The sequence below is a fragment of the Pygocentrus nattereri genome, chromosome 3 (assembly GCF_015220715.1).
Source record: "Pygocentrus nattereri isolate fPygNat1 chromosome 3, fPygNat1.pri, whole genome shotgun sequence".
Taxonomy (NCBI): domain Eukaryota; kingdom Metazoa; phylum Chordata; class Actinopteri; order Characiformes; family Serrasalmidae; genus Pygocentrus; species Pygocentrus nattereri.
The window spans coordinates 35336326-35352353 of NC_051213.1; the positions used below are offsets into that span (position 1 = coordinate 35336326).

The 16028-nt window shown below is 39.4% G+C and overlaps 1 protein-coding gene across 2 annotated transcripts in view; it reads right to left on the reverse strand.

The window, feature by feature from the left end:
- Nucleotides 1–1067: 1067 nt before the first annotated feature.
- The window catches only part of LOC108429253 (transmembrane protein 65-like), a 70374-nt gene continuing 55413 nt past the window's right edge, over nucleotides 1068–16028 (reverse strand). Inside the window, exons 7-8 of one of the 2 annotated variants that reach the window (XM_017700890.2) lie at nucleotides 8126–8231; nucleotides 1068–4033 (exon numbers count right to left, since the gene is read on the reverse strand). In XM_017700890.2, the coding sequence (XP_017556379.1) occupies nucleotides 3896–4033; nucleotides 8126–8231 (244 nt within the window). In that variant the 3' untranslated portion in view covers nucleotides 1068–3895. Of the gene's footprint in view, nucleotides 4034–6305; nucleotides 6562–8125; nucleotides 8232–16028 lie in introns of those variants that run through there. The other variant, XM_037536680.1, reaches the window with a different exon arrangement.

Here is a 16028-nt window from a genome sequence, read left to right on the forward strand (position 1 = left end):
TCTCCTTGATGCCTCAGCTGTCATACAGGTCTGTTCAATTACATCTGCAGCACACTGGATTTAATTTAATTAGGTGTTGATTAGGTAAATCAGGCATTAGATGATAACCATAATTAATACTGGGCTGCCACAAAATACCATTTTGTTTTTTTACATTTTTTTGTCCTTAGCAAATCCGTGCTTACTAACCAGATAAACTGTTCATTTTCTCAGCTGCCTAAAACATTGCACAGTACTGTATATATAAATATATGTACATTACCAGTCAAAGGTTTGGCCACATCTGACTAAATATGTCTTTTTGTTGTCTTCAAAGACTCTTGCATCCTATTTCTCCCCTGAGCTCCACCGTATGTGTGGTTTTGTGCCAACTTCTCCTATGACCAACTTCTCTTAATCACTTTGAATTAAACTGTTTTTTTAACTGTGCCTTTAAGACTGATATACATAAATGAGCTCTGCTCTGAAGAAATTCAAATTGTAAAATTAATGTATGAATTAATTTACAAAACAAATTTTTAAATACCCCCCCACAAGTAGCTTTCAGCAACCAACAACGTCTCAATATACACAGAACTTCTACAAAATGATTCAAAAAGCATCACAAGTGGCTGCTCATGAAACTGCCTGATAGAATGTTGAGTATGCAAAGCTGACTACTTAGTAGAATCTAAAATATAGATGAGTTTTGATTTGAGATTTAACAAACAATTAGTTTTTTTTGGTCACTGCATAATTTCATGTGTTTTAGTCTTTGAGTATGTGTGCTCAGACTTTTGACTGGCACTGTATATGTACACAGTCTGACCAGCCACTTCATTAAGTACCTCTTTAATTCTACACTCACTGTTCATTTTAGCAGCTCTACTTATCATACAGGTGCACTTTGTAGTTCTACAATTACAGACTGTAGTTCATCTTTTTCTCTGCATACTTTGTAAGCCCCCTTTTACCCTGTTCTTCAATGGTCTGGACCCTCAGAGGACCACCACAGAGCAGGTATTATTTGGGTGGGGGATCATTTTCAGCACTGTAGTGACATTGACATGGTAGTGGTGAGTGAATCAGACACAGCAGTGCAGCTGGAGTGTTTAGACACCTCAGTGTCACTATTGGACTGAGAATAGTCCAACAACCAAAAATATCCAGCCAACAGTGTCCTGTGTGCAGCAACCTGTGAGCACTGATGAAGAACCAGAGTTATCGCTCAGTTTGTTTTGGTCGTTCTCTGGTGGTACTGTTGGGGGTCCTGACCATTGAAGAACAGGGTAAAAGGGGGCTTACAAAGTATGCAGAGATACAGATGGACTACAGTCTGTAATTGTAGAACTACAAAGTGCACCTGTATGGCAAACAGACCTGATAACATGGATGAAAAGTATAGATACAAGGGGGTATATTTATTGAAGTGGCTCGTCGATGTATAATACAGGTAGAAAAATTACTTCAACGGTTTCGTTCAACCTCAACTTCACAATGAAAAATCTACATACACACACAAAAAGAGATTTTGTCATGCCAGTTTTCGTTGGTCTGCTTATGTAAGTGCTTGTGCTTACTTCTTTTCTCTCAACGCGATGAGGTCAATTAGATCCTGTAACCCTGGTTCATGTTTTGCTGTCAGTGTATGTGCCAGGCTCAGCAGGAAGCACTCTAATGAAGAGATGGAGGCAGAGCGTTTCCATGGTTACAGTGGCCTAGAATATCATATCGGAAATTTGGAGGCGTCAGCCGAGCAAAAGGGACACTCCATGTCGAGACACCTTGATCCTGTTAAGTTCAAAACACTTAAAGTATGAACACTTCATAAATGACACAAAGCAAATTAATAAACAGAAAAGCATTTTACATTAGTGTGCAAACATTCTGCAGTGTTAATATACAGTGTCTGTTACTGAACAGTTATTTGCTGGGTCAGGTTCCCATTAGCAGTGTGTATTTTGTGTTTATAGTGTGAGTTAAGCCAGGGTTGGCCAAGGGAGTCAGTAGACTCCTAAAAGACTTTTCCTTCATATGGCCCCTGTTGGCCACCCCTGCATTAAGGCACATAACACAGTAACGTGGCTGAGGTATGTGTAGTGAACGTAGTGTGCATGTATATGTATGTGAATGTTTTTGTGTTGGAAGTGTTCTGACAAACATGTCCACTGATGCATGTTTAAAGCTCTATCTAGACAACATTTGAACATGAATATTCACCAGGGAAGTCTGCTCAGATTCTCCATGCATTTCAGCTCTCCTTCTGTTTCAGTTCTGCCTCAGTACTGCCCCCTGGTGGCAGGATGGGGTTACCTTGCATTTTCAATCATCGCTTACGTTGAGAAAGAAATGTGCTCACAGAAACAACACAAAACGCAAATTAAAGGTTCTCCAAAGTCCTCCACTCTAAAGAGTTCCAATTCACTCAGTCACTATTAAGGGGAGATGTGCTGATCTCTAGTGTTTTGATTTCTAGTGTAAGATGATGATAAAACAGTTTATTCCATTGGCAGTATCAGATTCCAGTGTAGCTGCAGACCCATCGAAATAAGAGGCTGCTTCTAAACATGACACAACCTCTAGTTAGAACTTGCCATTTTATGCTGTCAATTTGATGGGGTTGAACAACTTATACTAAGAATTGAGCTTGAAGTCAACTCCATTTCAACCTATTGAAATCAGGAAAGGGGCAGTAATTCAACTTTCAAATCAAATTACCCATACTGTACATTTCTATCAAAATATTCCAAGTGAGTGATCACATGGGCACTCTAGCCAAATGAAAAATGTAACCATTGCTACATATATTGCAAAGATGCCTGCCACCTTGCCAGTGGTGCCACAGTAGTCTTGAAAGTGAGATTTTCAGGTTTAAAGACTAGTAAAACCCTCTTCTGATGATGCATCTTGATGGTGGAAGAAGCCCTTTTTAGAGGTTACTTGATGCTGGGCAGAAAGAAGCCAGAGAGCTAACGCTACTGGCAGGAAGTAAAAAAAATCTTGTTTATATTTATTATTATTATCAATTTATTATTATCATTATGTGTATATCAGTATGTGTGGGTTTCCAAATGGTTCTATGATATTTGCATAAGTATGCTGAGTATTGTAGTGAGAGAGCGAACGCCGATGGACGAAACACAAACTGAACGCAAAATGATAAATTCTGCCCAACCGACGAGGCTGAGGGATGCAATGCTACAAAATTATAGATAACATGACAAGTAACATATTAAATGCTAGTTTCATGCTGGAGAGCCATTTTAAATTTGTCTCTTGAACAGCCTGAACTAATACCTGTATTCAATCAAATCCTATTATTAATTCAAGCCCTTCAATCACAAATCCTTTTCTGCACAGTTTTGAGAAATTTGCACACCCAAAAGTGAAATTAAATAAATAAATACCCACTACTTGCTAGCATTACGCAAACAAGTTCATGCAAAATACTTCTCATTAGCCTTCATTCACTGTAAGTCATGTGAGCAGTTTTGATTCTATCCGCAGCGTTCTGAAGTGAACAGGAACTGACCCTATTTCTGTTCTGCACCACTAGACTGCCAGAGTGGCCTTCACTCACTCCTGATGAGACTGGGGCTGTACATCCTGACGACTGAGATCACAATTCCCATGAAAAACAAAACTACAGCCATATTGTAGAATGTAAAGATGCAGCCGGAATGGTTCGTCTGGAACTGTGTGCCATCTCAAACCTTTGATGCAAGTACTTAAAGGTTTCAACACAATGACGTCGTTGAAGAAATGCACATGGTGTTAGATCAAGGTGGAGCACCTGCTGTAACAGGCTGAAATGATGCTGTGATGGACAGCTTGAAGAGTGTCCGACCACAGGTTCTTTAATTTACAGGAGAAACAGTCTGGCAGGGAGGCCCCTCTGGGGCGCTTCTCCTTCTCATCAAGCACTTTTGGAGGTCTCAGCAGAAGGAGATGTCTGCTCCTCCCCTTCCTCTGCTTTCTTCTCGTCATCGTCTTTGAAGAAAAGGAGAGGAAACATGCCCAGGATGCAGCCGATGCTCACTCCAATGGCCTTGCCCTACAAGCACAACACAAGCAATAAGAATAATAAGCAATAAAAAGCTGCTTGCTTGGATGTTCTAGCTGACTAATGTAGCTACTGTATAGAAATAATGCCCAATATGTAAGCAGACTCACATTTGGTAATTTGTGTATGTGGAGCATAGGAAAATGAAAGTTAAGGCTAATTAATAAGCTTCACTGTTAACACTGAAGAAGAAATAACTTACTGTGCACTCACTGTCCACTTTATTAGAAACACCTGCCCTGTTCTTCTATTCACTGTTCATTAAATGACTTAAAGATCCACTGTATATGTGTATAATTACAGAGCGTTGCCCATCTCTTGCTGCACAATTTGTCAGTCCCCATACAGCCCATTCATCATTAGTCAGTTTCCAGTGATGGGTATAATGTGGTACAAAATAACATATTACAGCAGTCTTAAATCTTGTCACATCACAGTGACTGTCTCAATAAGAAATAGTAAGTTAGTAAGCATCACGAACTTCAGTAACAATCTGTTGAAGCATCTAATCATCCATCCATTTTCTAAGCCGCTTCTCCCTCGGGGTCACGGGGGGGTGCTGGAGCCTATCCCAGCGGTTATCAGGCAGAAGGCAGGATACACCCTGGACACTCACACCCAAGGGCAATTTAGCATGTCCAACTGGCCTAACTGCATGTCTTTGGACAGTTGGACAAAACCAGAGAACCCGGAGGAAACCCACGCAGACACGGGGAGAACATGCAAACTCCACACAGAGAGGACCCCGGTCACCCGGCCAGGGAATCAACCCAGGCCCTCCTCGCTGTGAGGCGATAGCACTACCCACCACACCTCCGTGCCGCCCCCTAATCTAATCATGCTAATATTAAACTGAAGGATAAAGATCCCTCTGCTGGAGAGAAAGCCCAAACCTCACATTTACAGACTCGACCTCGCTTTTTGAACAGTTTCTAGTGGCTAGTTTCTTGGTTTTTGAATTGCATCAACTGTTCATCAGCTCTTCAGCAGACAAGCATTACTGACAGATCTTTTAAGGGATGTTCACTGCGATCAGCTATTTCTTTCTTAATATAACACAGGAATGAAAGTGTCCATTTTCTGTGCAAAGTAAGAAGTAAAAATGTTCAAATTGCTTGAACATTTCCTACAACTGTCAAAGTCGTTGTTTAGCAATGGCGTCTCAGTGGAGTAATACAGTGTTTGTGAAAAAACTGTGATGTTATGGTAAAATAACAGCACAGTTAGGACGCTTCTCAACCAATCAGCTTGTGTGGCTGGAACTAACTGCTGTATAGGAAGTAATAAGTAAGTAATGGATTACTTTTTTGTTTCACTACCCTGATAATGCCAGTTTCTGACAACAGTGTGTTTGTTGACCAAATGTTATTTGGGTGGTGGACCATTCTCAACACAGCAATTCACAACATTCTCCCCCCCAAAACAACCCATCTTCATCAACTATATGTCAATAATAAGAAAAAAAAAGAATTTGGGCTGTCAGAGTTGTGGCCATCACACAGTGACCTTTTCAATTTCAAACAGCATTTGGAGCCAAATTTTCAATTAGAATTTCACACCCTGGTGAGCTTATCATCCAGGACATCATTCAATTTCCTGCTAATAAATTATTGTGATGCCTGGAAAGTATTTGGAGCTATTCTTCCTCAGGCAGCTCAGCAAAATACAGCATTTTTTCAGCAGTACACACCATCACCTCCTCTTGGGACGGTACAATGAGTTCTCATAATCATTGTTTATGCTGCAGAGATGCACAACACAGCATCTGACACTATTATCCAAGAAGCACAAAGAACAGTTGTAGGGTATGTGATACTGGCTGCTGGAAATAGAAGCTCAAAATTCAGAAATATAACCTTTCCCTCTGCTGTTTATCTGTTTATTTAAGGGGTGAATATTCTACAGGTTTCTTACATTTCACATTTTCCTCTAGTCCAGTTATAACACTTGCGAACCAAAGACATGGAATGGCAATTTAAAAATTAATATCAGCTTAAAGTGCAGACTTTCAGCTTTGGTGTATGAATTATAACCATTTTCATACATAGCCCCCTCATTCTTAGGAGCCCAAAAGTAACTGGACAGTTGGAGGTTTCGCTGTTCCATGGCCTGCTGTGTTATCCCCTCATTACTGAACTTACAAGCAGTTCTCAGGGTTGACTTCTAGTGTGCCATTTGCATCTGGAATCTGTTTCTCTTAACTCTTAAGATGAAGTCCAAAGATCTGTCACTGCCAATGAAGCAAGCTGTCATTAGACTGAAAAATGAAAACCTCAAAGAGTAAAAAGATTAGCTGTGACCAAATAAAGTTTGGAACAGTTTTGAACACAGATGATGAGCTCAGAAACACCAAAAACGAAATAACTGTGGAAGTGACAGAAGAATTCCTTCCCTGGTGAAGAAAACCCCCCTTCACAGCAGGTGGCCAGATCGAGAACACCTTCCAGGAGGTCAACAATCAAGAGAAGACTTCACCAAGTGTAGAGTAACAAAGAGGGTTTACCACAAGATGTAAACCACTGGTAAGAAAAAAAAAATTATTAAAAAATTCCTGAACAACATCTTCTGGACAGATGACACAAAGCTCAACTCGGACCAGAATGATGGGAAAAGAAGAGAATGGTTGAAGGGAAGGAACTGATCAATAATTAAAAGAATACCACATCTGTTAAGAAAGATGGATGTAGTGTTACGACGTGGGTATGTATGGTTACCAGCTGAACTGGTTCCTTTGTATGTTTTGATGATGTGACTTCTGACAAAAACAGCAGGATGAATTCCGAAGTGTATAGGGCTATAATAGGTGCTCGGCGAAATGCTTCAAAACTCATTGGACATGGATGGGTGATAAACAGAAGCATACTGCAAAAGCAACCCAGGACTATTTGAAGTGAAATAAGTGAAATGTTCTGCAATGGCCAAGACAATCCATGGACCTGAATCTGATCTAGCATTCATTTCACTTACTTAAGGTAAAACTGAGGGTAAAACACTTTAAGAACAAGAACGAACTGAAGACAGCAGCAGTAAAGGCCTGGCCGAGCATCACCAGGGAAGAAACCCAGTGTCTAATGATGTCTATGGGTTCCAGATTTCAGGCAGTCATTGACTGCAAAGGATTTGCAAACAACTATTAAGCCTTAAATGGCCAGGGCCCAAAAGCAGGCCCAAAGTTTTATTACACAGTTCTATGACATAAAAACAGCGCAGCCAATTTGCATTGACATCTCTTAGTTACTGAATAATAAGGCTTAGTACGTAATAAGGGATTTTAAGGGGTTAAAAATGACAATTTATGATGTTTGCTTGTTCAATTTTTGGGCTATGTATAAAAATGACTGTCATTTCTATACCATTCTCCTGATTTAGATGTAAATACCCTTTATTTAAAGCTGAAAGTCTGGCTTTTATTATTCAATGTCCAATATCTGGTAGACAGCTTAAAAACCTTTTAAAAATCACAGACTTGTATAATGACTTGTTAGCAGTCTGGGCTGAAATGTCCAGAACAAACTGTTAAGTCTGAAATCCTCAGGGTTGCTGGACTCTTTTCAGATGTCTGGATGCTTTGGAAGGCTGAAGTGATATGCTGGCTTTCACAACAGCCAGGAAAACCCTGATGTTCCTCAATAACCCTGCTACAGACTGTCTGCAAAAACAACACAGTCACGTTAGCGTGAATAAGCAGGCTAAACTGTTTTTGACTGTAAAGACAATGTCATATAAATGTTGTAATTCATGAGGCTTTTTTCACAACCATGAGGCTTTTTTCCAGCTTATTTAACATATATTGGCAGTTTGATCAATAAATTAATCATACATGATATGGACCTTTTAAGTCTTCAGACAAAGCAAGAGACTTTGCTCTGGTCATTATTTCAAAACCAGGGTGTCTGAGTCATCCTGAGCCTTTCCCCACATTGAGTAGAAAAGAGAAGAGAGACAAGGGACAGACATACTGAATGATGACAAAGGAAGGCCTTGATTAAGTAAAACAAAGAAAGGCATAAGCAGTAGAAAATCAAGCATGTCAGACAGACACAGGAAGAGAGACAGTGCGTGAGACAGTGATTAATTACTCACGGTATGAGAGCTGACTCTGGTTTGCCACATATCAGCTTGTTTGGGACTCAAGTCTGGAATCTGCATTCCAAGCCTGCAGGCCAGAGCCTCCACATAACCTGCAAGACTACAGAGACATAAAAGATTTGTTTTCCATTAAAGTGTATATTACTGTAGGTCAACACTATGGTGAAAAATCAAATCTACATCATTTTCCACCTACATCAGATGTAGCTGTTCAGTCAAGGCATGTTTGGTGTCCAAATGTTGTTTATTTAGTTTAGCGCTAGAGTTACAAGCTAATGCTGCTAATAAATGGTGCAGTCACCTAAACCTTTTCTGTACATACTACATTTTTTGCATTATGTTTTGCAAGTGAAGGGATGTCAGAATTCAGTGTAATGCCTGTTGTTAAAAGTAGCTGCTTGCTGTATTCAGCTCCAGAGTGAAGTTCTGACCAATTTTATAGTTCACAGTAAATCATACATCAACAAGTCTGTTGTCTTAATCTTAATGAAGACCTGGATGCGGATTGAGCAGGTTGAAAGTTTTAGGCATGCATTTTTGAAAGATTTGGGTGTCTAAAAGAAAAAAAATGTTAAGGCAACTTACTTCAGTTTACTCAACTTGAGGAGTTTGTCTTCAAGTTGAATGAGCTCAAAAAGTTGTGAAGTTGCCTTAAAATTTTAAGACTTTTCTTTTTATACAGTGTATTGACTTCTACTGTTTGTAACATTAACTTCATAGCTCCAGTGAAAAAATAAATAAGCAAAATTTGGACACCAGATTTTGGCTGTTCGACTACATCGACTGAAAGAGGAAAACTGTGTAAAACCTTTGTTTTCATTATTTAATATACTTCCATGTATCCACTTCAACTTTGCACACAAAGTTTGCACATTAAAATGTGAAGAAAAAGTACAAGACAAAGATTTGTTAGGAGGGGTCCCTCTGTTGGATTTGCAATTTTAAAATCCTCCACAAATTTCAAATGGAAGAGATTGGTCAGGCAATGCAAGCAACTTCGCCTTCTTTTTCAGCAAGCAGTCTCAAGTTATTTTGGCTATATATGTGGGGAGGTTGTCTTGTTGAAACATTAATCTTTGCCCCAGATTCAGTTTCTTGGCAGATTAAATTAAATTCTCCTGTAATCTCTTGGTACATCGCTCCATTCCTTTTTTTCTTTTTTTTTACATGTATGACATGTACTGCCCCAGTATTGTTCGCAGAGAAGCAGCCCCATAACATGATACTACCACCTCCATGCTTCACTGTTGGTATAGTGTTCCAACTAATGGCAACATCTTTTATAATGATATCAGCTGCAATTTGCACAAGAATAAATTTATTTTTATTTTTAACCTTTACAAACATGTATATGAACTTTTATTCTCTATCAATTTATTTTTAAACCTGTCTTTATTCTTAAGACTACTTATATTTCTGTTCATATTTATAAATATTAAATCAAAAGACATTGTGTAAAATTCTCAGGTTTAAAACTCAATTTTCATTTTAATTATAGCCTCTAACCATCCACCAAGTATCCCTTATTAAATAAGATTAAACAAGACAAACAATTGTTCACATTGTTCACAACCTGTCCATACAGCACAAAAGATTCTGTGAAACCTCCAGAAACTGATAACAATCCACAATTTCTGGGCAGTCAAGTGGATTTCCAGCACTACCCATCTTTGGGAACAGAGAAAAATAGGTCTGCCAAAGTCACCCAAAACTATCAGCCTGATGTGATAGATTTAAGATGCTCTCAGTCAAACATTTTTCCTTCTGTTCTTTTCCCTAAACCAATCATTTTGTCCCACAGAGAGAATGTTTTGGTTCCAGATGCCATGGTGGAACTAATGACAGCTCAAATTGAGACAACAGATGTATTGAGCCAAGTAATAAAATCACAGAAGACTAATGAGAAAAATCACTGACCTTCTTTCTGCTAAACAAAAACACTGACCTACATCAAGCAAAGACAAAAAATGGACTATGGAAGTTCAGACTTCAAGGTGGCTGCTACTATTGTTCCAGCTATGCAATGTATTCTGCCTATATATATTTTATTTATATAAAAACGCATTTTTATTATATTATATTTATACAGTGTAGGAGTGGGAGATTTTAAGACTTTAAGACATGATGAGTATCACATTCTTTATTTTTTTCAGAGATTAAAAAAAGACCCAGTAGTGCCAAATTTAAAACACACTATCAAAAACTAAGAATGCAGAAGCTAAATCCATTTAAACCAGCTTAATTTTGCTCTTTATCTCTATGAAAAATCTTGGTAAATGGAATCTTAAATCTAGTCAATATATAAAATATTTCTCATTTTCTGAACGTGGTACAGTTTGCATGATGGTTATTGATGGGTTATCAGCTTCTTACAATAGATACATTATTCCTACATCCCAGGTAGCGCCTCATACTGGGGTTGTGCCCTTCAACATTCTGTTTCACATGCCACTATACAAAATTGAAAAACACTCATCAAAAAAGGAAAATCTCTGCAAACAATTATCTCCACTCCCACAGCTTCAGCTACATACATCAAACAAGCCCTTCTGCACTGGACAGGTGACCCACTCTTAGTGCCATTTCATCACAGCCAAATAACATCTCATTACACTTCCTATCAGCTTTTCCAGTGGGAGCTCTGAACACACTAGCAGCTCCCAGCAACCAAATACTCATCCATCATCTGTGTGCAGATGGGTCGCTCTGTGAGGAGCTGCAACGGTAGAAAATGAACGGTCCTGGTGGTACACAGCAGACTGGGTCATGCTGCAGGCCTCCCAGGCCTATAATGTTTCAGAGTTAGCGATGGCGCATGGTGCTCGCACAGGGACGGCTTGGTAAGAGTGATGGATCATGGAGCTCTGGGTGAGAAGCGGTTGCTGTGGCACATTAACAGCAGGTACAGGTGGCAGAGTAAACCCAGAGCTGTCAGCTCATTTGCAGTGAGAGACGCTGATGTACTTCATCTGCAAACTAGGCTCTCCTGAGGAGGTTACTACCTCAAAAGCAAACCACATCAGGCAGTACAGCGTTACTACTACAGCAAATAATCCAAACTTACTGTCATTACATAAAGGTGCATCAAGCTATTTGTTGTTTCTTTACTTAACACAAATAACCTGGAATTTACACCAATTAGCCAGAATACTATGACCACTCACAGATCAAGGTATAACACTTATTATCTATAACAATTCTGCATGTCAAGATCTAGGATATACTGGTTCTCAAAGTTGATGTGTCAGATGTGGAAGAAATGGACAGGTGTGAAGGCCTAGGTGAATTTAGCAAGGGCCAAATTGTTATGGTCAGATGACTGGGTCAGAGCATCTTTGAAACAGCAAAGAAGCGTATGGGGCTGTGTAGATATCATAAAAGACATGCACTCCAATTTACTAGAAACCCCTATCTTGCTATTCCACTTTGCTAGTGTAGTTAGATATAGTAGTGCATCTGTTAAATGTGTTTGCCATTATCTTACCCAGAAGAGCTGCTGTTGGCTGGATATTTTTAGGTGGTGGCCCACTCAACAGAGCAGTGACATGTAAAAACTCCAAAACCCACACACACGACACACACAATACCACTACCATGTCAGTGTCACTGCTGTGCTATGAATGATCCAATAACCATATAATATCTGAGCAACTGCAGTCCTGTAATCAGAACCTAACCAATGATGAATAGAGCAGGTTCAACAATTGTGCATCAACCTAATACATTTCCAGAGAGTGGAGAGGGAATATAAGCAAATTCAGGGGAGTTCCACTAAGCAACCTGCAGCACAACACACACTACCATACCACTACCATGTCAGTGTCACTGCTGAGAGTGTTGAGAATGTTCCACCACCAAATAATAGTTGGACAGCAATCAGAATTAAGGATTAGTATTTTTCACCTTCATTAAGCTCCAGACATTTCTCTATATCTAAAACTACTTTCAGCAGCATGCAAGACACTTTGCAACTGTACACTTCATAGAAAGCAAGTTTACTTTCCTTGCTTTAAGATTAAGCAGGTATTTTACTAATAGGCTGGTTTATAGCTTTTGCATATACAGATTTGCATAAGAAATGCATTGGATATATTGTAAGAAAACAGAATTTGTATGCAGGTGGTGAGAACACATAGTGAATTGCATGTTTTGTTACAGCCCAGCTGAGTTTAAGCAATGTGAGGGTTCAGCAAAATCCAGGCGAACGCAGAAGTCAGTGAAAAGGAGAGGTTTATTTATGCTAGAAGTGCAGGTGGGGGTCAAAGCCAGTAGAGTTGATCACAGTTGTGATCATCACAACAGGCAACGGAACCAATAGGGTAATCCAAAAAACAAAGTCGGGATAGCAGGCAGAACAGTCAAAAACACAAGTCCAAAAACAGGCAACCAGAAACAACAGGGCAAGACAAAAATCAGAGTCAAGATAAACAGGAACCAGGTCAAAACCAAAAGGCAGTCTGAAATAACACTCAGCAAGTTCATAGAAGAAACAATACTTTGCAAAGTACTATCTCTGGGCTTAAAAACTATTCTAACGAGGTCTTGTGACCACCAACTCAGGTGAAACGAGTCAGTAATCCAGTGACAGAGCGCTGATAGGTGCGTGGCCGATCGTCACCAGTCACGTGTTTTCCCAATGATTCCTGGGAGATGGAGTTCATAACACTGGTAGAATCCATCTGAGGCGTGACAAGCAATTAAAAAAACAGCATTGTACATTATTTGAAAAAAGCTTTCAGGAACATTCAACCAACAAACTATAGGCCGATAGTCAAAACTGAAATGCTGTGGGTTAATATATAGAAACGCAATTCTGTGTTAGATGTAGACCCTTTGGCCTCTGACCTACTCTGTTCATGGTTTGAGATGTGGTTAATGAGGCTCATTGGTAAAGCTGGGAAATTGCTGAGGGTCATACAACCAGCAAGCTAATACATCAGACAATTATACTAGCAAACTAAGCAGCTTCATCAGAGCACAGTACAATCTTTTCTAGAATACAGATCATTAACTACGTAATAACAGGCTGTCTGTGGCAGAAAACAGATGATCACACAGATACTGAGCGGGGCAAAAACATGGTGTACAATAGGAAAGCACAGTCGGAAAAACTGCAGATTTTCTGTAAAAGTGCTTGTTTCATGTATTTATTTCAGCAGGGCCTTGTGAGGCTAACTTTCCTTTGGAGACTTTGCCATACCCCATACATAAGATAATTCAACATTAACAATAAATTAATAATCACAACATTGTTTGTAGATCAAAGTCCTAGGATTAAAGGGAGCATAGGTGATAAATTAAAGGAAAAAACAACATAAAGTAAGTTAGTAAGCTGTTGGGCCACCAGAAGCTGCCAGAACATCTTCAATGCACCTTAGTACAGATTCTACAAGTCTTGTGAACAGTACTGGATCAATGGAGCTATTCTTCCAAAAGCTATTCCCTTAGTCAGTGTTTTGATAATGGTAGTGGAGAGTTCTGAATAACATATCACTCCAAAATCTCAGATAAATGTTCAAATAAATGGAGATCTGGTAACTGTGAAGGCCGTAGTCTTGCCACAGATCAAGTACAGAGAATGAACACTATACTTCCAAAAGATATTCCCTTAATCAGTTTGATATTAGTGGTGAAGAGTTCTGTCTAACATGTCAATCCAAAATCCAGTCACAGATGTTCAACTGGGTTGAGATCTGGTAAGTATGAAACTCAATCTTGCCATAGGTCAACTGGGCCTGCTCAGCACTTATATACATGTCACAGAGCTTGGCAGGATGTTAATTACTCAATTGTATCATGCATTTTACATGTCTGGAAACATCAGCTCTCGTCATGTTTCTCTACCCATTTATTCAGGTTTTTCTTTTAATTGTGTGTTTATGCAAGTCATACAGGCAAAACATTAAAAAGGCAAGAGTGGCTTTACTTTTCAAAAAAATGGAGTGAGACCATTCAAAGCTGCACATTTGAAAGATCAGTGATGATAGCAGACCCCTCTGCAGCTTCATTTTAGCACAGTGGGGTGGCACTGTACAAAAGGTGTGTCTCTCAGAACCCTTCAGAGGTCTCTGGAGGATGTGACTGGCTGAGCTCCCATTGGAGAGGGACTGCGCAGCAAGAGTCACTCTCCTCCACTGAGTGAGACAATATGGGTGATTACGCAGCAAACATGCATTTGAGTATCATCCTGAGGTGAGTGAGGGGGAGAGAGAGGGAGTGAGTGCTTGTGGCAGAAAAAGGTCATATGGGGTAATCACAGCACAACCTGCTAAGACACTCAGTCAGCCCTGTAACCCAAATGCTGAGGGTCAGTAATGGGTTAAGTGATATTTAGATGTAACTGTGGTGTGCTGGTGAGCAGGCTGGATGCTTGTTTTTTGATGATTCACTGTTTAATTCAGAGAGCAAGGAGAAAGACAGACGGAGCTGGAAAGTGAGGACACAGTCAAACATCTGGGAGAGAAGTTTACTGGAGCATGACATTGAGCAATTATCAAGCCGAATCACATGCAGATGAACAGAAATAGTCGCACACAGACATTCCTGCAGTTTTAATGTAGGACCTCATGCATAAAGTTAAAATGCATATGCTACTGATATAAAGAACTGGGTGTTGGGCACTACAACACTACAACTGATACACAGTACCAGTCCCAAAAAAAAAAAAAAAAGACTCATAACAATGCCAGTAACAGAATCCTCTTCGGTCCGCTACAACACAAATTAGGTGAAATGTGTTTATTCATACGTGGGACAGAAATCTAGGGCAGCTCTAATTGCATCCACTTAATAGTAATGCATTTCAAGGGTGCTACAAAAGAGATATTTAAGAGATATGATTTAGCTCTACCCTGCATACCTACTGGAATGATACCGAGTAATGCTACTGTGGGATCCTTTGGTATGACTTCCTCCTAAAAGATCTGATTTATAGTCCTATACACCTTGTCCCAAAAGATTTGTAGTTTAGGGCATGACCAGAAGATGTGTGTGTGGTTAGGCACTGCTGTGCCACAGTTTCTCCAACATAAGCTTGGTACTCTAGGGTCCATCTTAGCGACAACATCCAGTGTCCTGAAATATCTGCTGATAATTTTCCACTTAAATTCCCACCACATATTTGAATTTGTAGTTTGATGTGCCTCTGTCCATGCCTCCCCTCACATTTCATCAGTAATTGTTTTGGCCGTCTCTGCCTCCCATCTTTGTTTTGTCTGAACAGGTTCATGTCGACTCATTGATAAAAATACCTTGTATAATTTTGTTATGAAATTCTTATCCCCTTCACCTTTTTGAAATTGGGTTAAGAATTTTTCTATTGCTGTGGGGTTCAGCACTCTTTCCCATTATTTGTGTGTAGTCAGAAAAGAGGGCAACTGTAAATATCTAAAGAAATCATTTTTTTTAAGCTAAAAATGTCTCCGTAGTTGTTCAAACGAAATAAGGTTGTTTGTATCAAGTAACTGATGAATAAACATGAGCCCCTGATCAGCCCATTTTGCAAAGCCTTTATCTAAGATATTAGGAGTGAAGGATTTAATATGTCCAATGCTGGTTAATGCAGGTTAAAATTGAAAATGCTTTTGGCAACTTAAATGCAGCTCTAACTTTATTCCAAATGTTGAGTGTGGTTCTAGTCCACAATGACAAACCCTTTATTGAAATATCTAGAAATGGCAATACCTTTAACGGCTTGGGGCTCATTGTTTGTTCAATGCTCAGTCATCGTGTATGAGTGTCGTTTTGGATCCAAGAGATTAATGGCTTTAATTGAGCTACCCAAAAATAGTATTTTAGAACAGGAAGATTGAGTCCCCCTTCTGCCTTACTTCTTTGGATTGTTTTGTATTTTATCCGGGGGTGCTTATTTTGCCATATAAATTTTGAGATTATTTTA